General features: G+C 40.4%; 1 protein-coding gene across 1 annotated transcript; it reads left to right on the top strand.

The window, feature by feature from the left end:
- Nucleotides 1-23832, top strand: LOC148034794 (BTB/POZ domain-containing protein). The gene is made up of 12 exons (XM_087679764.1): nt 1-1161; nt 1243-1554; nt 20686-20916; nt 21550-21711; nt 21824-22036; nt 22154-22198; nt 22281-22336; nt 22509-22704; nt 22801-22875; nt 22969-23049; nt 23179-23247; nt 23331-23832. Exons 1-12 carry the CDS (start codon nt 415-417, stop codon nt 23547-23549), a joined length of 2406 nt encoding a protein of 801 aa, XP_087535890.1. The 5' UTR covers nt 1-414; the 3' UTR covers nt 23550-23832.
- The last annotated feature ends 2094 nt before the right edge of the window (nt 23833-25926 follow it).

The following is a 25926-nucleotide window of genomic DNA, read 5'->3' as shown; positions in this document are numbered from 1 at the left end:
TGGAGTCTTGCGTTCAAATCGCCGCCACGTCAGCGGCGCACGTTTGTGACAGGAGCCACATCAGCCTGGGCGACCGGAGATACCAGCTTGCAAGGTGCCGTGACCCTCTCTCTTACGAAGCTCGAGGCTCTCTCGCTCTCTCAGAGTCAATCTATCAATCAATCGCTCACAGGCAGAAGCGCTTCCCTTGTTCTCCACAACCCTACGCTTCTCGCCGTCGCGATTGCCTCCCAGACTGCTGGCGTCTGCTCCATTCGTCCAGGCCGCTGATGCAACCCCAGAGTATGATTAAAACCTGTCCTTAATCGTCCTGGTATGTCTCTTGTCTTGGCTCATTCCGTTCCCCTAACCTGAAAAACCCTAGCCCCTTCCCGCCTCATTTCTCATTTCGTATTTCCGCTTCCCCTCCTCTATATGCCAATGGCCAAAACTGCTGGCAACATGCTCGTCGTTCCCCCTTTCGAATGCGCTTGGTTGATGGACGACTACCTCCGCTTCCCTGAGGCTGGCCGAGGCTGCGTCGCCTTCGAGGCTTGTGCAGACAACGACGTCACTGTGGTTTTGAAGGAGAAGGCCGGATCCAAGCATTACCGCACGGATGTGGATCCAAATTATGCTATTGTACTCGGCAGCCACAGGAATCGACGGCTGAAGATTGAAGTTGATGGCTCGGTTGTGATCGATGCCCCTGGTGTGGTCGTCTCAGCATCACATTTCGAAAAGTTCTGGATTAGCATCAACGACGGACGCATCAGTGTCGGAAAGGGAGACCCTGGCAAGGGCACTCTTCTTGAATGGACTCATGATGAGACGCATCACAAGGTTCAATATGTTGGCCTCAGCAGCTGGGACAAGCATGTTGGCTACAGAAACATAAGGATGATGCCCTATGGCATTAGTATTCCTCTCTCAGAGAGGCTTGCTCATCACACTACTATAGCAGGAGGACTCGCTCAGTTTCTGGAGAAGCCTGAATTTTCAGACATTCATTTTTGTGTTGGTGCAGATCAAATAACAGTGCCTGCGCATCGCGTTGTTCTATCTTGTGGTTGTTCTAAATTTCCATCAAATTTCCTTATACAAGATGGTACAATTACTCTCCCTGTGGAGTATGATACTCTTCACGGTGTTCTTGAGTACTTATATACAGGCCAAACTGAGGTATTTTTGCATATATACGTGCCACTCTTCTCAGTAACGTTGCAAGCTGACTGCTTTTCTCACTTGCAAGTCTTTTCTCAGGTTCACCAGACACAGCTAGCATCCATTTTGCAACTAAGTGAAGAGTTTGGTGCAGAATCTTTAGCTTACCAATGTAGACAGATGTTGAACTCCAAGTCTCAGGACAGAATCTCTATGGTTTGCAAATTTGCTACAACGTACTGTGATCCTGGAGCAGCCCTTATAGCTGTTTCTGGAATAGATCCCATGAAGCTAAGGGATCTTCTCACTAGTGGAGACTACACAGATGTGGACATCATGTTGGATGGAAGGGATTTCAACATAAGGGCTCACAGAGTGCTCTTAAGTGCTTGGTGTGCTCCTTTTGCAAAGGTATTCTGAATGTGTTTATTAATAAAAATTGACAGTTTACCATGCTTTTGATTTCTTAATGTTTTTGTTAGGTGTCTGTTTTGTGTAGATGTTTTATGCAGATCTACCATGGATTTGAAAAACTTGCATGGCATATGTTGGAAATTGCTGATGAGACATGAGTAGTAGATATGTTATTAGTCAGAGATTTGGCCGAGGCACATCCCTGCTGACTTGAACTCCGTTTGACCCTGCCTGCTCTTTTGACCTGAAGCCAAACTTATAACTTGCATTATATCTCCAGATATTGCTGTAGCTACAAAACAACACATGAAGTTTGACATTGTACAAGTAGAATTACTGATTGTGAGAGAGATGGCACAATATCTACTTTCTAAAATATAATTTAATGGGGTGACTATTGGAATGAAAATGTTCTCTGATCTCTGGGAAGGTTCAGAGGACGTATCTTAGATCACTTAGAAGGCCACTATATGAGGTGTTTATATAACTTGGATGATATAGGGAATCCATCGACCTAAATATCTCCTATGAGAACCAAGGCAGACAAGGAAACTATATGAGCACTGGTGATATGCTTTTGGAGAAATGGAAAAGATGATTAAACAAGCTTGTTGTAAAGTTAGAATTAATCAATTCACACTTGAAGGCTGGTCCAACCTTTATCACTTTGACTTCTTCTTTTGAAACTATACATATAATGAGGTGCTAATCATACTTTTTTGTGTGCTATTTTGGAGATAGTACTTTTTTTTCTTGTGTTAGGCCAGGGCTTTTAGGGACCAAGAAAAATCCTAAATTGGAATGTTTCATAATGTTGTTGCTTAGTCTTGTCCAATGATTACTTGAGTGTCAGGATCATAGCTACTCCCCTACTAAGGAAAGCCTAGATGGTCCATTACTGTCATGGGGACCAAGAAATCTAGTATCCTCTAGAAACTTGTAGAAGATTCAAAGTTCTAGAAGATTCTAAGAAGGTTCTAGAAAATTTCTTGAAGGATTTTAGAACAAGTTGCAACGCTTGCATTAGTGCTTACATCAACATTGCTTATGTTACTGCTTATGTTAGCGATTATAATCTCAACATGCTCATGCCAGTGTTTATGCCATCTCAAATCTAGAATCTTTCCCTTAACCTCCTTTAGTATAAATAGGGGTTGTAGGCTACAAGCCCTTCAGTCTTGCCAATACCAATTGCAAGGCTCTTGTGGGTAAGTCCTCCTCCAGTTCTAGCTTAATTCTTGTATCTCTAGTTCTTCTCTCATCTTGTATTTAGTCTCGTAATGTATCAAGATCTTTTTTTGTCTTGTATAGCGAACCTAGTCTTGTTATAAACATTATCATATCGAACCTTGTATGTCATTATGCTCATGTTAGCGCTTATATCATCTCATATCTAGAAGCTTCTCTTTAACCTACTTAACTTTAGTAGAAACAAGGGTCTTGGGCTACAAGCTCTTCAATCTTGCCAATGCCAATTGTGAGGCTCTTGCAAGGTAAGTCCTCCTTAGTTCTAGTTTAAGCCTTGTGTCTCTAGTTCTTGTCTTGTCTTGTATTTAGTTTAATCATATATAAAGATTGTGTTTTGTCTTGTTTTGTGAATCTAGTCTTGTTGTAAACATCACTATATTGATATTGAATCTTGTATCGAGAAATACATTGTCGTACTATGTCTTCTTACAATAAAGAATCAAGCTCTTCTTGTTCTTCTTCAAGTTAATCCCTTGTAAGTTGTGAGGTGGCAATCCTTGTCCTTGCCAAGTTTTTTGTTGCCCTCATGGCAATTACTCCTTTGGTTCCTCTAATCAACTATGTAATATGCTTCCTTAATGTTGGGTGTAAAGTCCCTTCGTCTTTGGGTGTAAAGCCCCTTCGTCTCCATGCGTCTCCATGTAAAGTTATATGGGTGTGAACACACCCTTATTTGTACCCTAACATATAAATACATTTTATTATGTGGATTTTGCAACAATTTGGTACGCTCATCTTGGGATTTTCTCTCTCACACACTCAACATTGCTGCTCCACTTTTGATTCACACTCCCATTGTGTACTCATACCTTCAAATTGGTATCGGAGCTCCAACTAAAGTGTGCGTGTCTCAAATTCAACTTCTTTGCATGAAGAAACGTTAGCTTCAGGCATATGTGTGTGCTGGACAGACATGCGACATGTTAGAAACCCTAAATCTATGCAGGCAACAATTCCCAAGTTGTAGGCGACAGTTTCCACGTTGCAATCGATTGTTCCTAGGTTAGTGTGGACTAGGCGACAACTCACGGGAGCTGGCGACAGTCGGTCTTGACCAGCGGGACCTAGTCGACAGCTCGTTTGATGTCCAATAGTCAGCGGGATCCAAGTGGCAGCTCGCGGTGGCACCTAACAGTTAGTTGACAGCTTGTTTGACTTTTTGTATGAGTTGGCACACTTACACAGGTTTTGGTTCATGCATGGAAGCACATCTAAGAATTTTTCAGAAATTTCATGGTTGAAATTTGGGGCCTTTCCTAGATTTGATGCCGTTTTTCCATAACAATGACATTTGACCTGGAAATTGCAAACATAGTGCACATTGGCTCTGAAAAATTTGGGGCTTTTTATGTATCCGTGAAATTTTGCTGAGCTGAGCTGAATTTATTGACATTGGTGCACATTTGGACCTGAGAAATTGGGGCTTTTGCAAAATTTTGCTAAATTTGCTTGTTTATGCTCAAGAACACGCATTGATGCAATTGGGGCAGATTGATCAGTAAAAAATTGGGGATTTTATTGAAAGTTGTGGATTTTGGCAAAATTAATGTGTGTAATGCGTTTTGGGGACACTGTTGAAGCAATCTTGGTGATGTAAGCAATGAAATTTGAGTCTATTATCTCCCACTTGTGAGATTTTGGAGAAATTGTAGAGAATTCTTGGGAATTTTTTTGTGTATTTTAAGTTGATTTGGGCAAATATGTATGCAGCATACATGCAGCTCTTATTGAGTTGATGTATTGATAAATATTCATGGTGTAGCAGTCTTAGAGATCATTTGCAGAACTCGTCATAATTTACAACATTGGTACTTGACACTTTTGCTGACAAATGGCCACTAATGTTTCTAGCAGTAGTGATACTAAATCCCTCATTGAAATCAAGAGGTTTGATGGCATTGGCTTTGATCTATGGAAGGATAGGATGCAAGGCATTTTGATTCTTAAAGATTGTGATGATGCTCTCTTGGAAACTAAGCCTACAACTATGGTAGATGAGGATTGGGCTAGACTCAACAAGAAGGCCATTGCATACATTAAAATGGCTGTATTTGATGATGTATTTACAAACATTAAGCGTCTTGATACAGCTTATGCTGTATGAAAAAAGTTAATGGATACTTATGAAAATACAACCCGAGTAAATCAGGTGCATCTCATGCGTAAACTTGTGAACATGGAGTTGGATGAGCCTAAGCTAGCATTTGAGCATTTGAGTGCTTTCACAAGGATTTTGAGGCAGCTGCAGGACTCTGGTTTGCAGCCCTTCAATGATAAACCGAAAGCTATTTTCTTGCTGATGACTTTACCTGATAGTTGGGAGGCTTTGATTGTTTCACTTAGCAACAACACTGCTTTAACCTTTGATGGTGTTAGAGGCTCTATCCTCAATGAGGAGATTAGAAGAAAGTCCAATGGAGGAAGCAGTGGTTCAGTCTTATCATCTTAGAGGTAGGTCAAAGAAGAGGGATAATGCAGCAAATAAAGGCAAAAGTAGAGTAAAAGCAAGGGCGAATAGCAGGATGTTACTTGCTATTAGTATGGACATAAAGGGCACAAAAAGCCCGAGTGTTGATACTATAAGAAAGAGCAAGAAAGAAAGAAACAACAAGGAAAAAAAAAAAAAAGAATGACAAGAAAGATGATGACAACTCTCCCTCAAAAGAAGTTGCAAAGGCAAATGTTGGATCTAATGTGGTCATTGAAGAGCTCTCTGACATTGGAGAGATACTTGTTGCAGTCTCATGCAATGTAGACACTATGGTAGCAGTAGGTGATATGCACATCACCAAAAAGGAGGTAATTGATGCCTTACTTTCAGCCCATGATGGGCTGTCCTAATCTTGAATAGTGGATAGCGGTGCCTCTTTGTTACTCCTTCCCTAGAGACAAAAGGAAGGTATAGACTTCTAGGAGGTTTTTTCACTAGTGGTGAAGATGAGTACGCTCCGTGTTTTGTTTGCTCTCACCGCATCCTTGGATTTAGAGTTGGACCCAAATGGATGTGAAGACTACTTTTCTTCATGGTGATCTGGATGAAGAGCTTCACATGAAACAACCAGAAGGCTTTGCCATTTGAGGGAACGAGCATTTAGTTTGTAAGCTGAAACGTAGCTTATATGGGCTGAAAAAAGCCCCTAGTCAATGGTATAAAAAGTTTGATACCTTCATGCTCAACCATGAATTTAAACGTAGTCGTGCAGATAACTGCCTATATACTAAAAGGGCCAATTATAGAAGTCTTATTGTGCTGGTCTTATATGTGGATGACATGTTGATTGTAGGAAAGCATGAGTACTTTGAATGCTCTTAAAAGGCAGCTAAGTTCAGCCTTCTCTATGAAAGATTTGGGGGTAGTTGAACACATTTTAGGCATGTGTATTAAAAGAGATAGAGGGCAGCACTTGTTGTTTCTCTCACAAGACAAGCACACTAGTAAAGTACTTGACAGGTTAAATATGGTTGATGCTAAGCTTCTTGGTGTGCCTTTACCACCACATACAAAGCTTAGCAACACTGATTGCCCAAAGGATGATGTAGTTGCTAGTGCTATGAAAGGCATACCTTATGCATTAGCTTGTGGATCTTTGATGAATGCTATGGTTGCAACTTGCCTTGATATTGCTCATGTAGTGGGAGTTGTTAGCAAATTCATATTTAACCTTGGTAAGCCACATTGGGAAGAAGTGAAAGGTATTTTTAGATACTTAAAAGGTGCACAAGAGAAGTGTATATATTATGGAAAGGGTACACTAGAGTCGTAGGGATTTTGTGATTCGAACATGGCAAGAGATCTTGACACTAGGAAATCTACCAGCGGGTATATCTTTACTTTGGCTGGTGGGGCTATCTCTTGGTGTTCAAGGTTGTAGAAAATTGTGGCATTGAGTACTACAGAGGCTAAATATATTTCAGCCATAGAAGCTTCTAAGGAAGCTATTTGGCTTGGTCATCTGGTCAAGGACTTTGGTCTTTCTTCACGTACTCCAAGGCTTGGTTGTGATAGTAAGAGTGCCGTATATCTTGCTAAGAGTGCTATGTTCAATGCACATACCAAACACATAGATGTTTGGTACCATTTATACGACAGGTCTTGGAAGATGGTCTTGTCACACTTAACTTGCAGATTGGTCACCAAAATGCAGCATTTTGGAGGCTGGAAACTGGTAAATGGAGCAGTGTACCACCGATCGGAGGTTGGAAACTGTGCACAGTCTGCTGTAAACAGCAGGCTGAAACAATGTCTGATGTGGCTGGTGATGACAATGATCAGATTGCAGCAGATGATGATGTCGCTAGCAGCTGACGTCAGCATGGATGAAGGCGCCAGCAGCAAGAGCAAACATGGATGGAGTGGTAGCAGTCTCAAGGGCTGGACAGCCACGTGGGAGAAGACTAATGGCTGAAATTTGCACGTGGTGTGAGAAACTTGCACAGTCGGAATGAGGCTGAATGGGGACAGCCTGTCTATTTATAGATATGGAAGGGCGTCCCAAAAATTAGGGTTTCCATTGAACTCTCTTGAACCGCTCCCTGTTTCAGGGTTTTGCTCTAAAAGAGCATTTTTTAGTGTGTTTTGGGGCTATTTAAGAGGCTAATCAGCAAGTAATGCATGTTTTAGCTCAACACCTTCATCTCCCTGTGTCTCCGTGTAGAGTTATATGGGTGTGAAACACACCCTTATTTGTACCCTAACATATAAATACATTTTATTCTTTGTGTACTGTAACATTTGGTACACTCATCTTGGGATTCTCTCACTCTCACACTCAACACTGTTGCTTCACTTCTGACTTGCACTCCCATTGTGCACTCATCTCTTCACTTAAAATACTGAAGTAGTATGACTATTGCTTGTCCATTATGTTGTGTCTACTATGTGGTCTCAAAGAGAGTAAAGATGTTGCTTAGGATAGTCATGTTCTAGATAAAGCTTGCCATTATATCATGAATGATTTTTGGTAGAACTTAGAAGAGACTTGAGTCTATAGTTGATGATAATTATTAGTGCGTAATAGGCAATTGACAAAGGGGATGGGCTGCCACTATTTGAACTGTTATCTCTACTCTTTGGAGTAAGAAGTTGGTTGGCATTCCCCTTACTCAAAGGTTTCCTAGAATACCCCTAGTAGGAAAGACTTCACCTCCATGTAGAAGGTGAAGGAGGCTTTCAAGGGCCCATCATTTCTTAGGTATTGTAGCTCCATGTTACAAAATGCTAATAAATCATTGACAAACTCACTCACTCAAACCTCCTATTTACACCAAATTGCTCTCTAATAGATCTGCTTATGTTGAAAGAGTCACTTGTAAAGTTGTGTGGCCATCTCTTAGTTCTAGACTCTTCCATTGTGTGTGGTCACCCCCTAGTTCTAGACTCTTCCATATTGATATGTGAAGCTATGATTTTGTTTTCTTGAGGCTTGTGGTTGGCGTGCTTCTAAAAAGTTAGGGGTTTTAGTATCTACAAGCCCTTACTATTATGTGTGCTCAAGGCCTAATTAAAAAAACCCTTATTTTTGAAATTTCCATGAATAAAACATAGGGTTTTAGTATATGTTAACCCTTACTATCGTGTGGATCTGAGGTCTAGTTAGAAAACCCTTTATTTGTAATTTTTTCATAAATAAAGCATACCCTTTTGTAATTCAATCAATGAGTACTGCTATTAAATGATAGCCTCATGTGTGAAAATTGTCTTAAAAGGGGTTTTAAAATTCAGTTTTATTGAACCCACGTGATACATATTCATAAGTGACCCTCTCCCCCCTCCCGCTCCCTCGGTTTTGTGGGCACAAAAAGATGATTGATTTTAGAAAGAGGTTCTTTTGAGTCCTACCTTCAAGGTTGGCTAGAGTTGTCTTGGCACAAATCTCCTATGTTTCATAGAAGCTCCTACAACATTTGCTTGAATCAAGTCTTGATCCCTTATGAGGGACCTTGCCTTCTCCTAACATCTCCTTGGACCTTGACCTTGGAATCACTACTTCATACATTAGAGCTCTTTGTATTTTTGGTCTCACTTCTCTCTCTCTAATAGTGGAGGTTGAGAATTTGATAGAGCTTGGGTGATGGGTTTGAGGAGGATGTTGGCACATCTAGAGTGGCAGCTTTGGAACGTGGTTGGAGCTTGTCAATTACCCTTTTGTGCCACCCCAACTAAAGCTCCAAACAAAGAACTTGACTAGAAGCTCTAGTTGACATCCATTTAGGAAGCTTGGGTTCTCCAAGCATCTTGTGTTCCCCACAAGTAAGAGGAATGCTTCCCACTCCTTGCTTTGCTTTTGGAAATGAGATGCCTTACCTCATTGATCCTCCTATGAGAGTGCAGCGAATGTGGAAGTGTATGAACAAGATTGAAAGGCAATGAAGATGAGAGAAGAGGGAGAGAGACAAGAGATAGAAGAATGCAAAAATCTACAGTCAACGAATGCTGAAATAAGGAAGACAGATATACAAATGGGCTGTCGAAGTATCTCCTTGAGCTAATCTCTCTCTCCACCACATAATAGACAAGTGAAGTGGGTAGGTAGGCTGCCAGCTATAAATAACATGAAATATGGCAAAATATGATCAGGGTGGCCAGCCAAAACTGGCAGACCAGCAAGCAGATTTGACCGAGTGACTGCAATAAATGCCCAACAATAGCGATTTGCTGCCATATTGCCAAATGGCACTGCACCCTACCGGAGAATTGTCCAACCTGCAGTGTAAAAGATGCCCACTCTTGATGACTGCTAAAAATGCACAAAACTGATAGGAAATGTGTAATTGTGTCCGAGAGAATCGACTGTACCAGCTGTAGCTTGACAATGCTAGTCCAAGGGATGACTTAATCTCTAACTCTCAGATCTTGGACGAGGCATAAGGCTCAAGGATCTAGAGTGCTGCCATAGAACAACTTGAGGAAGCGCCTTCGTAAACAAATTTGCCAAATTATCCTCTGTCTCATAGTATACCACATCAATTGTCTCATCCAAGATTTTCTCTCGAATGAAATGGTATTGTATCTTAATGTTCTTTGACCTAGCATGAAACACTAGGTTCCATGCCAAGACAATGCAACTCTCATTGTGGCAATGAAGTGTTGTAGGACCTCTTTGCGGGCAGCCAAGTTCTCCTAGTAACCTCTGAAGCCATACCATCTCACATGTGGTAGAAGACACCACTCTACACCATCTTTGTAAAAGAAAGGGTAAGTGTGGGTTGCTGTTACTACTCCACAAGAAGAAACCTGCACCGAAAGTAAAGCAATATCTTGTCATTGATCTCTGTTGGTCAATATCTCCAGCCCAACCTGAATCTATCCGGTTTGAAAGAACCAAAGCCGAATCGCCAGTACTTGCTGAATAATGAAGTTCAAGATTGGGTTTTCCCATAGGAACATCAAAATCCTCATAGTAGTCTTCCAACGAATCACCTTGAGTTCACTCGTGAACGAGACAAGCAAATCTACGTGAAAGTACAAATCAATTCGAGTATTAATGAGCCATATCAACGACCTAATCAATTGTTCATAGTGGGTAGTATCCGTTGTCGGTGAATTTACATAGGCTATAGCCTTTGAGTTTGAATTTACATAGATGTAATGAGGACAATGTATTTTTGAAACCTCACTTAAGATGTGGATTAATTTTTAATCACATGGTTAAGTAAATGTTGCACATGTAAGGTATAACTGGGGTTAGAGTAAAATTACGAGGCCGGGATCCAAGGAAATCACAGGATATCAAAGGCAAAAGCTGCTATAAGTTATGCTGCATAGGTACTTGGTAGTATCTAGTGTCAGTTGTTGACCAAGGCCATTCATTTGGCCATAAGTGTTAGTTGGTGACATTAGAGAAGTGGTGTTTAATGGTACGTGACGCTAATCTAATGGTCAAAGGTGGCGTAAAGACACTCAGGAATGGACGTTGCCTAGCCAATTTAATTATTGCTCAATGAGACTATTTTTTTGGGCACCGAAATAATTATTAGATTAATTTTCGGTATTTAACGACTGAAAATTAATATTGAATTTGCTGAAAAAACCATTTAGGAAGGTTGCTACTTGTCAAAAATGCCCATGCAAGATTGAAAAACGTCTTTAGAGGTTGGAGTGATGCATTTTAGTGCATTCAGCTTGCAAGAGAAAGGGAGGAGATGTTGTTGGTTTGATCTGCAGCCATTGGAGGACCTTCTGAGGCAACTAGGGGCAGGAGAAGACCAATCTATAGCAGGCAACAACATCTATAGGCTGTCAAGATAGGGTAGCAATAATAAATGACTGATTTTCTTTAGTTCTTCGCAAAGAAAGTTTGAAATTTCTCTCTCCTCAGCAATCTCTCTTCTTTGAGCCTTTCTATAACCTTACTCCAAAGATTACAGCATTGATTTCACTAGATACTGAGAAATTTCAGATTTCTCTGCTTTAAACTCTAATCTCAGTAGAAATTAGGATTTAGCAGCAGCTTTGGAAAGTGTGCTAGAAATTGAAAGCTCCAAGGCTTGGATTCAATAGGGGGTTGAAGTTGTTTTCAGTCAAATTCAAGTGGAGGGATCAACAAATCAATGAATTTGGGGTATTTTCCATCTCCATCAAAGCGGGTGAAGGCCAATTGATTGCCTAAATCAAGGGGCAAGTTAGATTGAAGACTTGTTGGTCATTTTGGACAGCAAGGGGATTTGGAATACTGAAAGGGATTGGGAAAATCCCATTATACATCAACTTATTCTTCAATTAAGTTAAAGAAATACCAAATGAGATGCCAATTTTGGGGCCAACAGGGTGTTCGTTGTCCAAGATTGTAAGTTAATTTGCATTTCTTAGTTTTGTAATAAATGTTGCTGGTATAACTAGGTTGTAATGAGAGAATTACCACCTATCCACGAAAGGAAAGCTTGTTCCAGTAGAAATAACCTTGCATTCCTCCATCTCAAATGTAGTCGAAAGCTCCTGCACATATTGTTGTTGAGAGATGAAAATCTTCTCAGAGTGTGCCAAAACTCATGACCTAAAAAGAAATGGAGAAGGCCTATATTTGTCGTCGAAAACACCTCATATAGTGTCTCCTTTGTCTGCTTGACCATTTGGGCATGGTTACATGTCAAGATGAGATCATCCACATAAAGCACGAACAACATGTGTCCTCCAGTTGAGGTGCGGACATACAACTGGAAATCAAAAGAGGAACGCCAACGTTCTAACTTCCTTTGGAGGAATGAGTCTATTTTCTTGTTTCAAGCACGAGGAGCTTGTTTGAGGCCATAAAAGGCCTTCTTCAACTTGTCCATTTCTCCATCGGAGGAGGAAAATCTAAGAGGTCGCTCAACATAGATTTTCTTCTCTAAATCACCATCAAGGAAGGTAGACTTCCTAATAAATTGGAAATTGGCCATCTCTTATGGGATTGACTAAGGCAAGAATGACGCTAATGGTAGCCATTTGAGCTGTAGGTGCAAAGGTGTCATGGAAATCCACTCGTGGCCGCCATGCGAAGCTCTTTGTAATGAGCCGCACCTTGTGCTTATCCAGAGTGTCATCATCATGGCATTTGGTCTTAAAGACCCATTTGACTCTAATCACCTTTCTATGAGTGGGCCGAGGTACAAGGTCCCAAGTGCCATTTTACTCGATTGTATCCTACTCCATAGCCTTCTTCCAATTTGGTGATTGTAAAGCCTTATTCATGAAGGTGGGCTCCCTATCTTGCACAACATGTATGATCAAACAATAGTTAGTACAAACAAGCTTGGTGGAGTGTGTTTGGATCCTTGGTGAGTGTTGTGGGCCATCTTATGGCTCCCACTCCTTAAGGACTGCCTCAATCCTTGAATCACAGAGTGCATCATATATAACAAACCATTTGTATATTAATAGTTACGAAGATATATTGGCTTGATGATTTCAAATTAATTTGATGCTCATGTACTTTGAAAGGCAATTTGTTTTATTTAAGTGTTTCAAAATATGATTAAATATTTATCTTTCTATTTAAGGGCGGTCAATGGATAGAACGCCCTATAATTATACTTGGGTTGTCATTGATAAGTTGCCCAAGAGAAATTAAAAGTTTAGTTGAGCGGTCAGATTGACCACAAAGCTCAGATGACTAAGACTTTTACACTCAGATAGCCCATTGACTAGAAGCCCATATAATAGTGGTTTCAGAAAGTGAAATTAGATGCTTAATGATCAAAGAAATAAACTATGAACCAGTGAATCTATATAATGAAGCTCTCTAGAAGCTAAATTTGGCAACTTCTAAAAGTTAGGAGGTTACTATTTTTGAAAATTACTCAAATGGAAATTCTATTTGCATGAAGGGTTTCGGAATTTCGCAAGGAATAATTTTGTCTTTGGCAGCTATCTCAAATTCTTAACCGTTTGAGAGATTTTTAGAGTAGAAGGTTTGAAAGCTTTTGTCTCTAGAAAAGTGACACGTGGTATCTAGAATATGACATGTGTCATTTTGAAGAGACCTTGTCTCCCTTCACTTGTCATTTTCAGCAAACACTTGTCATTTGTAGCCTCTACTTTTCACTTTTAAGCACCCAAGCCCTACACCTATATATTGGAGGTCTCTCTTGTCATTTGGAATAAGCACTCATGTTGAAATTTCAGCCACATGCTTTGTACTCTCCTATTTATCTCTCATCTAAGAAGCACTTTTTACTTAGCTTGATCTAATCCAAGCACTAAAGAAGAAAATTAGCTTGTTGCTCAGAGTTTGCAAAAATTAGGGTTTCAAAACTCTAATTTTCAGAATTGCAGCAAATCAACCATTTTATATACGGTTTAGGCACTTGGTGCATGTGGTTTTGTTTCAATAATTTCTTGTAAAGGGGGAGGGGCCGGTTTCCTTTTCAACATGGTGTTGACTCCTCTCTCTCTCTCTTCTAATTTTCATGGTGATAAGTGATCGAGTTAGTTAAGCTCAAAGTATTGTTATTTTCATGTTTTTCCCAGCGCTTACATCATGTTCCCAACGAGGAGACCGATACTCCCCTTGCTACTCTATTTATGTTGAAGTCTTTGGAATATCCAGCAGGGCTGACTCGATGGGTGAATCTAGTGGTGAAGCAATGTCCTTCTTCACTAGAGGTGGAGCCTCAATAGGCAAAGGCTCCAAAGGCATTGGAGCAGGTGCCCAATTGTCACGTGGATCTCCAAGGATGGGATGCTCAACACCCCTCTCTGCTGAGCTAGAAACTCTATGAATCGAACATCTCGACTCGCGTATACCTCTTGTGAAACAGGATCATAAAGCATGTATAATTGGGATTGCGAGTTGTAGCCCATGAGCAGTTGTCTTTTGGAAGTTTGCATTTGAATATCTAGAGAAACTTGCTTCATATTGGTCATTTGATCTAACTCTAGCCATATCTTCTGAGCCATAGTCAAGTGCTCGATGTGAGCAATCATAGCTAGAGTGCAAGAGAGAAAGAGGAAGGAGTGTATGTGGGCATTCAATTTGTCCCAATGTGTATGTATCTTCATCATCACCCGCCAGATGCATTAATTCTCCCCATCGAGCTTCTTATTGAAAGGAAGAGCCGGTAACACAAGGACTTTGCAGTCCATAATAGCATGAAACTCCACGTCAAGTTTGGGAGACATTGTTAACGGAATAACTTGCACAAAATCAAGGGCAACCCCCTCTGACTCTGCACATAGTATCGGTGCTTTGCTAGGGCTTCGTCCACTCTTCCTCAATGAGTTTCAATCGCCGCTGGAGGCGATGAAAACTCGAAACTTGCTCCAAAAGGCTGAAAAGACAGCCTTTTTTCCTTTACCAACAGCAAAAACCTACAAAAACCAGCAACTTTGGACCTTCCCCATGCCTCACCCGTTCGCCTGAGCCTCCAAATGCTGAAAACACAAACTTTTGTCATGAAGAATCCTCCCAATCAGGTTTGCCCATGATCTATAAGCCCTTCTACGCTGCTTTGATACCATATTAGAGTGCAGTGAATGTGGAAGCGTATGGACAAGATTGAAAGGCAATGAACACGAGAAGAGGGAGAGAGAAAAGAGACATAAGAATATAGAAATTTGCTATTAATGAATGCTGAAATGAAGAAGGCAAATATACAAATAGGTTGTTGAAGTATCTCCTCGAGCCGATCTCTCTCCACCACCTGAAAGACAAGTGAAGTGGACAGTTAGGTTGCCAGCTATAAATAGCATGAAATATGGCCAATATATGATCGGGTGGCCAGCCAAAACTGGCCGCAGCCAGATCTGGCCAGTTGGCTGCAATAAATGCCTAACGATAGCGATTTGCTGCCATACTGCCATGTGGCATTGCCGCCTGCTCTAGAACTGTGTGCCGACCTGCTCGGTGAAAGGCGCCTGCTCCTAGTGAGTGCTAAAAATGCCCAAAACTAATAGGAAATGTGTAATTGTGCCTAAGAGAACTAACTGTACCCACTATATCCTTACAATGCTAGTCCTAGGGATGACTAAATCTCTAACACCTCCAAGGTCTCTTGATTGTAGAAGTCCCCTCCTACAATCCAGGACTTGACTATTGGAAGGCTAGCCACGATAGGTGACTCCGAGTGTTGCCTTCACTTCAACCTTGGTGAGTGTGCAGATGCCTCATGACACTTCTTTTTTTGTGTTGTCTTTGAGATATGGATGTGGCCCGAGCTTCTCTTGCTTTTACAAGATTAAGTCTCTATAATGGCTAGGCAAAACCCCTATTATGAATGGAAATGGCTTGTCACTAAGTTCGTGTGGTTGGGTTATTGCAACTATTATGTATGTGCATAATGTTAAGTTTGCAGGTTAAATGTTTGTTTAATTCGTAAAAAGCACATTTTCTGATTGCTTCAGGATGATTAGGTTTTAGCAAAGAAGGACCTTAGCCTAAAAATTCCACATATGGAGGTATTTTTGAATTTGACCTCTTTTTTCAGCCCTCTTTAGAAGAGCTACTGTGTTAATAAGGCAAATGCTGGGAAGAAAATCCAAACTTCTAATGATGGCATCAAGATCTAGCTGTGATCAATTCTAGAGCCAAGGACATTATTGTTTTGTTGGAAGCAGCCAACAGGGCCTTCAAGCCTTCTCTTAGATTTGAAGGAGCCCTATACTAATTCTCTTTGGTATACAAGACTTCAACTAAGTGAGGCTGTACGTTGCATCAATTTTGTCAAATTATGGTGATCTGCAGCCTATTTATAGACCCTGACCCTTTGTGGTCTTGTATCTTTCTTTCTGTCAGTGAGACTGACATTGCTGAGTGCATACTCAGACCGCGTAAATTCTTTGCTTCAGAATATAGTCTTTGTATTCTCTGGGAGCTCTTTTTTTTATCTGAGACTCTCTCTCTCTCTCTCGTGCACGCGCATGGTTCATCTCTTTCACCCAGCCTGTGCATTTACTTCCACAACACTGCAGTTTGACATGGTATTAGAGTAGTGAAGGGTTCAGTGTGCCAACAAGGCTGCATTTTCAGCATATGACTGCAAGTGGCAGACTCTGCATCAACCTACGTTTTCAGCATACAAGTGCGAGTGGAGGTGGCATGAGAGAAAGAAGATTTGTGGCACTTGTTGAATGGGAGGGCTCCTTGGACTTGCTTGGAGTCAAGAGGGAGTGTGTAGACCTGATTTTGTGGAGGAGTCAATGGGAGAAGTGCTGAAAAGGCTGCTTTTTCAGCCTTTGGAGAAGATTTTGTGTTTTTATTGCCTCCAGTGGTAAAGAAACCTCAAAGATTAGGCAAAGGAAGTCCTAGCAGGCTGTGTTTTCGGAGTTAGAGGGGGACTATCGGAGGAGTGCAACCGATTCAAGGTGAGAGAAGGATGTCTAGCCATTCTAACATGGATTTTAGTCCCATAAGATTAAAAGCTCAATAGCATCTGCAAGGTGGTGATGGAGGCTATCTTGGAGTCCTATGATCTTGGGGAGTTGATGACCAAACAGAATGATTGTCCAATGGTCAAAGACCCCAAAACTCTTTCTACATGAGAGAGAGAATTTGGAGAAGGCACATGCATACTCTGACAAGTTGAATACTCACATTGATTCGTACATATTTCTCTCTTGCACCCCTCGGTCATTGTGCATGTGAAGCATATGATAGGTGCACGAAAGATATTGCTGCACTTGGAGTAGCTCTACAATAAGATGACACATGTGAAGAGGATGTCTATAGAGGTGCAAATGCAAATTGTGGATCCAAACAAGTCTGCAAATTGTAGATTCAAAAAGACTGTACCCATAGAAGATTACATCAACAAATTGCATCAATTGCAATTGGAGATCCTCAGTGCAAGGAGGGTGATCTCCTCTAAAGACATGGCTGTTACCTTTTTTGTTGGCACAACTAGCTGCCTGTGATATAGTGGCTTTTATTCTTGATCACTTGTGGATGCATATGATGCAAGGCAATGTCTATATTGGTGACATTACTTCCATCCTAGTATGTAGTGTTTGATGAGATTCACATTGGAGGTCCTTTGTGTGCTTGATCTTGGCTTTCCATCTCTTATTAGTGAGCAAGATTATTGTGGAGTTTGATGCTGAGTCTTTTTGGATTTGTGATGGTGAGACGAGAAAGGTGGTGTTAAGTGGGAGAGAGGAACATGGTGTGTACCAGCTTAAGAACACAATCACTCTATCTCACTATCTTCTTTTGTCTCTACCCTAGATTTAGCTTTGGCATGCTTAGTTCAGTCATCTCAATCCCAAGTACCTTCAGAAGGTGGCTTATGAACGTAAGGTTTGTAGCTTACTAGAGGTTGGGGTGAGGCAAACCCTATGTATGTCTTTATCAAAGCAAAGTAGCAATGTGATTCGGAAGATTTCAGTGCATGGAGATTTCGAAATTGTTGATGCTTGCGGTTACCGAAGTTTAGATGGATCATTGATTTGGTTGCTTACCATCCATCTTGGTCTTTGTTTTTTGGTAGGTCTACTTGCAAGGTTTATGAATGAGCCGAAGAAAACTCATTGGCAAGTTGCTATGAGGATTTGGAGGTTTCTCAAGAGCACACTTGATTGTGGCTCGTTCTATGCAGCTAGTTTAGGAGACCAACTTGATGTTGCATGGGTGGACCGACTTTGACTAGGTTGGAGATGTTGATAATTGGTGATCAATTGCTAGCCATTGCTTCTTACTAAGTACAAGTGCTAGTTCTTGGAGTTGAGGATCGGCGATCAACTACTAGTTGTGTTGCTTCTTACTTGGTATAGGTGCTAGTTCTCAGAGTAGCAAGAAGCAACTAATGGTGGCCCTATCTTCTACGGACGCAAAATATAGAGTGGCATCTACTACCACATGTGAGTTTGTGTAAACTTTGGAGATTGTTAGGAGAGCTGGGCTATCATTAGAGCCATGCCACTTCATGCCTTTGACATTGTCCGCTTCAATCAGGCTTTTTAATATTTTTTGAGATAAGAAACACAAGAATGATTTTAAAGTTGAAAGGGCCAGTCTATTAGTACACTTATTTTGAAGGATTGGACCCTTTTGAAGGCTACTCCAATCTCTCTCTGCGGTTCGGTTGGGATAATACTATGATCCACTAAAGAATCTATCATTTGTCTTAGTGCCAGAAATTGGGAGCTTGACCAAGTTTTACCCTTGCTCAAAGTCCCTAGATTATGGTGAAGCTACATGTTAGGGGTGGGCTCTAAGGTTTTTGATGGTGGATAAATTCGGATACTAGGAAAGTCATAAGATCTTTTTATACACAAGTAGCTCATACGCTTGCTAGTTCGTTTTTTGGTTTTGCCAAAAGGGTAGTACATAGGCACATTATGCCTCTAAATGAGCCAAAGTCATTACCACTAATAGATATTAGCTTTCACATGCTTACATGGCAATATTTGGTTGTTTATAAGGTACATATATACATCTTTAAACATTTTTGGGTCCTTTTCGAGGGGGGGGGGGGTGGGTTTTTGTTGAATTTTTTAATTCTTTTACTACACAGCTAAAAGAATTGTAATGATTGCTTTTACATGTAAGGCTTTAGCATTGATTGAACACTTTTATAAGGAAAGGTCTTAAATGGTCTTCCTGTTTGCCTTCTTGTTCATTGAATGTTTTTCAAATTAATTTACTTCATTAACTCATGGGTTTACAAAGATTTTCTAGTTAATATTATAAAATTTTCATAGAATGGTAATGATTACTCTTACATGCTTCTACATGTAGAATGGTAACCATTACTCTTGCATATAAGGCTTACCATTGAACGCTCTTACATGTAGAGGTGATAAATGTGCTGTCTTGTTCTCCTTTTTAATTTAATGCCTTTTACTGATTTTTCTTATTTTCATAAAAAGGGGCTATAATACTTGTTCATACAATATTCTGTATATGTGGTAGGACCAGAGACACTCTTTGTTTATCCTTAACAAGATCATAGGTGTATACATCATTTGACCTCATAGGTCACTTAGTAGACAATTTTTTTTTTTGTTTGTTTGTTGAAAGAGTTTGAATTAACGAATTAAAACATTCACAAAGGACCTATCGCCAACCAATTGGACTTAAAGATAGGTAGAAAGCAACACATAGAGCCAATATGCTACAAAAAACACAAGACTACAATAACAAAATTAAGGGGATCATGACGTGGGAACGACTAGGTAGTGTGGTGATATCCATCCATGGAGCAGCCACCTCTCTGAGGTGGATCGTACAAGTAGAAACTATGGAACTAACTTGTCACTATAACAATCTTCAAACATGGTCCACATGACCACCAATACTTGACTGTGAATAAAAAATAAATAGATTGTATGTTTGCCAGATGTGTCAAGGACCAGTCCAAAGCTGAAGATGATTATGATTCTCTCTATGTGTTGTGTTGTTCTCCTTTTGAATTTAATGCCTTTTACTGATTTTTATTCTTTTCATAAAAAAGGGCTATAATGCTTGTTTATACAATATTCTGTATATGTGGTAGGACCATAGGCACTCTTTGTTTATCCTTAACAAGGTAATAGGTGTATACATCATTTGACCTCATGGGTCACTTAGTAGACAATCTTTTCTTTTTTTTGGTGAAAGAGTTTGAATTAATGAATTAAAACATTCACAAAGGACCTACTACCAACCAATTGGACTTAAAGATAGGTAGGAAACAACACATAGAGCCAATATGCAACAAAAAACACAGGATTACAATAACAAAAGTAAGGGGTCATGAAGTGGGAACGAATAGGTAGTGTGGTGATATCCATCCATGGAACAGCCACGTCTCTGAGGCAGATTGTACAAGTAGAAACCATGGAACTAACTTGCCACAATAACAATCTTCAAACGTGGCCCACAATACCACCAATACTTGACTGTGAATAAAAAATAATGGATTGTATGTTTGCCAGATGTGCCAGGGACCAGTCCAATGCTGAAGATGATTATGATTCTCTCTTTACCCCCCACCCCCCCATACAGGGTAATTGTTCTACTTTAGAAAAACACAAAATACAAGTGAACTATATGACTAACAATATAGGAGTCACAATTGAACACAAAAATGATCTACACTCCCCTCCCAACCCTGCCCACCCATCCTTTTTGTAAAGGGTAAGTAGAGTAATGATTGAAGAAAGTGCAAGAGTGTCAATCAGTCTAAAAATGCAGAGGAACTGAAGAAACTGCCATATGCCATGAGAGATGATGATATTCATTTGTTACATATGTGCGTGTGTGCCCACGTGTGTGTTCCTAATGTTTTCGCTACACTCTTCCTAATGCTCACCTTTTTGGTAGCATCACGTCTTGTAGATTAACCTATTTGGAGCATTGGTTTCACCCCCCCAAAAAAATGTGCATGCACGTGCATAGACAGTTCTAGTAGCATGCTTATCTTAAAAGTGTGCATATTTTCCAGCTTAATTTTTCTAATGATGTATATTTGGGAAATGCACTGCAGATGTTTACCAATGAAATGCATGAGAGCTATTTGACAAAGGTCAACATCAGGGATGTGCAACCTAATGTGTTCTTATCAATGCTCAAGTTCATGTATGCAATGCCCCTGGAGTTGGATGAAATCGATGGTGCAGAGTGGTTTCTGCTCTCGCTTCTCTTACTGGCTGATCAGTTTGCGATAGGTTTGCTTCAACAGGAGTGCATACAAAAACTGCAAGAGAGTCTTTCAGAGGTCTGTAACCTCCCATTAGTAGTATGTATGTTTGACAAAAATCTTTGCCTTTTAGGCACTGTTGATGTATAATGTCTCTTGCATCATAATGTACATCAATAGTGAATAGTATGTCGGAAATCCATGTGCGAGATTCCATTTTTTCACACAAATTTTTAATTTAAGGGTGTTGTGGATGAGGAAGAGTGAGTGTTAGCATGTAATTTCTTCAATACATTTAATGGGTCTGGCAATGCCTACAATGCAGAGGCTGTGAGTTAGAGTGGTGGACAAGGAGAGAATCTTCTTCCTAATATGTTGGGCTCTCTGCTCAATTTAATTTAGCAGTGCTTCTAATGTCAAACTTGGTTATTTCTTTTGAAGGTTGCTTGCTACTTCAGTAGGGCAGACTCTGGTTCTTCCCCAGTGGGAAGAAGCAAAAAGACGCATTTTTCAGCTGCTAGTGTTTGACATGATGTGCTTTACATAACCTGCAGGGTTGCTGTGGTCACGTCGAAGCAACACCTCCAGCAGCGTATTTTTGCGTGCTAATTTGGTTAAGAGGAGATTTGGGAGCTGCACAAACTGTTCGAGGGCAGTGTTGATCTGATTTCGAGTGTTGCTAGCTGACAAATTCTTTCTTTTGGAATGCAGGAATCTGTGTATGCCATTCTGCAGGTAGCTGTATCTCTGCAAACGTGTGAGCTGCTGCAGGATGCATGTGTTGAGTTTCTGGCCAAGCATTTTGAGGATTGTGCAAGTTCTTCTACATATTTCAAGGAGCTGGATTTCTCTTCCCTTAGAAAGATCCTCCAGGTATGCCTCTCCTATTTGCTCATAAAGCAGGCAGATGGATATTCACAAGGAGCTGCAAACCATGGTTTTATGTATTTATGTTCTGTTAGTGTAACACACCTGTGTTCTCCAGAGTCGAGACCTTAGTGTGGCGACAGAAGAAAGAGTACTGAATGCAATTGTTTTGTGGGCCAGTGGGGATGCTCAAGTTAATGGCTGGAGAGAGGCCAGTGATTTTCTTAGAGACCACAGTTTGGAAGACTTGTTCAATGAAAGGCTGCCTCACATGGATGATCTGCTTTCCTATGTCCGATTTGCTCTCATGCCATTGCCCATACTGTGTGAGGTAATGTATGGACAGGACTCTTGAATCATCTTCCAACTTGGGTCTGAAGTCTATCATGACTTGGGCTATTAAATCATAGCAAATTTTTTATTAATACCAAGTTTCATTCTCATACAGCTGGAGTCTTCAAATCTTAGTAGTGTCAGAAGGCTTAGAGAATTGGTGAGCGTTTTTTCTTTTCCTGAGAAATGCCTTTATGTAAGAATGTTTCTAGTACTTTGTAATTTATGGTTGTGATGCTCAGACAAGAGAGGCCGTTGAATACCTTGCTCCTGACAAAGAGAATTACAATTTTAAGGGGTAAGTTCAATCATCACAAATATGAAGAATTTTGTAAATCCTTTACAAAGTTGAGCATAGATTTCTCTGTTATCTTGCTGTCTTAGGCAGAGCTGCTAGATAGAGCAACATTTTTGTCAGTGAATTTATCCTCACAGTCATGAGATTAACTGCATTGAATGGTGAATGTCAGGGGCCTTTCTGCTTCTCTCAATAACAATAACGGGCAGAGGCTTATCCAATTGAGTGAAAACTGCCTCAAATTTAGTCATCGCCCTTCGAATATGAAAGAACTGGTCTACATCTGTGATGGTGATAGCAATGGAGTAATCTACTTTGCAGGAACCTCGTATGGTGCCCATCTATGGATGAATCCAGCTTTAACAAAGGTATATTTGAAAATGGAAGACATCATTTTTACTCATCAATGACAAGTTTCAGGGTGTTTCTGTGTGTGGCTAATCTGAGAGTTATTCTCCAAGCAGAAAATAACTGTCACCGCCAGCAGCCCTCCTTCCAGGTGTACAGATGCCAAAGCTTTGGTTTCAAGACAGTATCAGGTTGGATGTGTTCTATGTTAGTAACTTACCCCCTTAAACAGCAGAAAGCCAAATCTGGGCCGACACTGTTGGTTTGTGTTCTTCCTTTCCCAGGGTACCTCATTTGCAGGTCCGTGCTTTGAAGGGGGCCATCCATCAGCTTGGTGGAAAGTTGATCTCGGTGAGGATCATCAGGTAAGTGCTCATGGCAGGCTAGTTATTTAACTCAAGATAATAAGTGAAAGCCTGTTGTACATTGACCTGCATTCAGATGGGTTATGTCAACTGATTTTTGAGTCTGTGTCATTAACTATCTGCAATCAGCTTATTTGCAATCACTACACAGTCAGACAAGATGGTTCCTTAAATTATATGCGATCATGGAGTCTTCAGGTATTTGGTGCCACAGTATTTCACATACTAAGCATCTAGCATCGGTAATCATGAAGACTACAATCACACTTCTGCTTGTGCAGGGTTCTATGGATAATGAAAATTGGCTTGATTTGAAAGTTCACAACCAGGAGAAGACTCTTAACCATTCAGGACAGTATGCCTCGTGGCCTATCCATGGCGCAAATGCTTTGGTACCGTACAGGTTTTTCAGGATTATTCTCACTGGACCAACAACAAGCAGTTCTCATCCCTGGAATCTGTGTATTTGTTACATAGAGATGTATGGTTATTTCCAGTAGCAGTGAACGGTTCACAATGGCATTAGAGTGTTTGAAAGCCATACAATTCATACCTTATGCTTCGTACTTTACATAATCAGTAGTAAATGTGCTTATTGAAAACTTATGGGCATTGTATAGAGCTGCAGAAAATATCCAGGCATTAGGTTGATGATGGCAGTCAGAAGCTGATGATTCAATCTTGGATTGGAGTAAGGATCCCTTGGTTATGATGCAAGTCTCTAGACGTTTGTACAATGCACTCCATTCTCATGTCCATGTAATACAAACTATCTTGCAATCTCATATGGGGAAATTTAGGTTACCATTTGCAATTTTAGACACGGACATTTAGTTGAACATACATGTACATGTTTTTTGAGTTATTGTGACGAACACTCTCTCAAAAGGAAAAACAAAAAAAAACTCTCTTCTGAAAGACTCCTGATCTCTTAAAGGTGCCACAACATCAGCTTACTAGCGGTCAAATTTATACTTCTGAAGCACCTGCAGTGCATGTGTGATGTGCCACTTACGTTTAATGGCAACTTGCAATGCATGTGATGTACCGCTAATTTGTAATGGGAACGTACATTATAATGCTTTTCACAATTAAATCTCAATGGCACGCTTGAATGACAAATGGCAACGTGCAGGTGGATTTTAATGGGCATGTCTCTATGCACCTTGTATGGTTCAGGTCGTAGTGCCATGGGCACATTGAGCTGTAAGATGGTACGGCCTTGCCTCTATTTGCACTTGGGCATTTTGGCATTTTGGAAGGGTGCCTACCTCCTCTCTAACACTCATATTCGTACTATGGTTAGCAATACTAAGCTAAATCTAATCTCATGTTATGTTAGAGGCCTTTGTTTGGGTGCAGAAGGAAAGTGGCATGCAAAAGTATAATGAGGAAGAGAGAACTTGACGTATTAGCACTATAGGAAATAAAATTGCATGCAAATGAAGGGGATGATCTAAAGATTGAAGGCTATACCACAATACTCACGATAGAAAGGAGAGGGAGAGGAGGCACACTCATGGGTGAGAGAGGAACTAAAGCCCTCGGTACTTTGGAAGGAGTAAGAGGGCACAGTTGGAGTCGTCCAAATCAACATTGTAGGAGTAGTGCTCCATGTCTTCTCCATATGGGCCAAATGTGTAACAAACAACCCATAGATCTGATCATAGAGGTAGACTTTTGCAAATTTTCACTCTTTATCATTGATCTTCACATGTGCAATGGTTGCTTGGTTGTGGAGTGCCAAATTCAATATTTCTCTGTCCTTTATCTCTCTCCTCCAAGAGACCATTCATGTGGGAAATAGAAAGAGAAGAACGGGATGAAGAATGCTTGTCCGACATGCACCAGATTGATGCAAGTTTGAGAGGATGTTAAGAAGTGATGTCAAGTGTTGTTTGGAGATTGATGGCTATCCATACATTCAATTTTCGTTATCCGAAACGTGCAATTTAGTGGAATGTCTATTTTATGAATAAAATTTGCTTGTTTTTGATATTTTATGGTTCAAATGAAGTATATGGTACAAAAATTTATATGAACCTTATTTGACATGTCTTTGAGGGCTGTGCAAGTGATAATGCATAGAAGACGTAAGTGTGGTTGTTGTTAATCATTTAAAGCTCGAAATGCGGTATTTAAGTAGACAAATAAGGATTTTTTCCATTTCAGAAAAGGGCCAAGCTTTGGGGGAATTTAAGTGGGAGGCTAAAGCATGAAAACACAATCCTAATGGGAGATTGGAATATGACACATACAGAAGTTGAGAGATTGCATAAGAATGGATCCATGATAATAATGGAAAGGGAGAGTTGGGCTGAACTTTGTTGTCAACATGATTTAATGGATATTGCCCACATGTGTGAGGCAGATAAAGGCACCTTCCCAAGCTTGTTATTTAAGTTTGAAAGCATTATGGTGGTGTCATCTTGATCAGAGGGCAGCTAGATGGCTGAAGACAATGAGCAATGAGCTATAGGGCAACTTTATTATGGAGCCAATGGATTGTAGAAGAAGTCAGGCTAATCATCGATTATAGATTATAGCATTGCACACTACTTTAGGAGTAATATGAATAAGTGTAATTGATTTCAAGTCTAGATCGTGGTCTCCAGGTGCAATCGGATTGCACCCTCTTTGTGAGACTATAGAGCCTTAACATACTTAAAACTTGACATAGAGATATGCTATCATTGTAGACATGTCACTTATAGCATATTAAACAAAAGATGCGTATAATGCCTTCACATGGCACAATTGGCTCAATGATAGTACTTGGCGAGAAGCCCAGTTGGATCATGGAGAGTGGTAGATAGTACCTCAACCTAGCCTCAAGATCTTGGCCGAGGTCATGGACTTTGACCATAGCCTAATCCA

The sequence above is a fragment of the Lygodium microphyllum genome, chromosome 6, assembly GCF_053477565.2.
Source record: "Lygodium microphyllum isolate KBCC chromosome 6, Lygodium_microphyllum_v1.1.10, whole genome shotgun sequence".
Lineage (NCBI taxonomy): Eukaryota > Viridiplantae > Streptophyta > Polypodiopsida > Schizaeales > Lygodiaceae > Lygodium > Lygodium microphyllum.
Note: the sequence above shows the minus strand (reverse complement) of the source record. Positions and strands in the feature narration are given on the sequence as shown.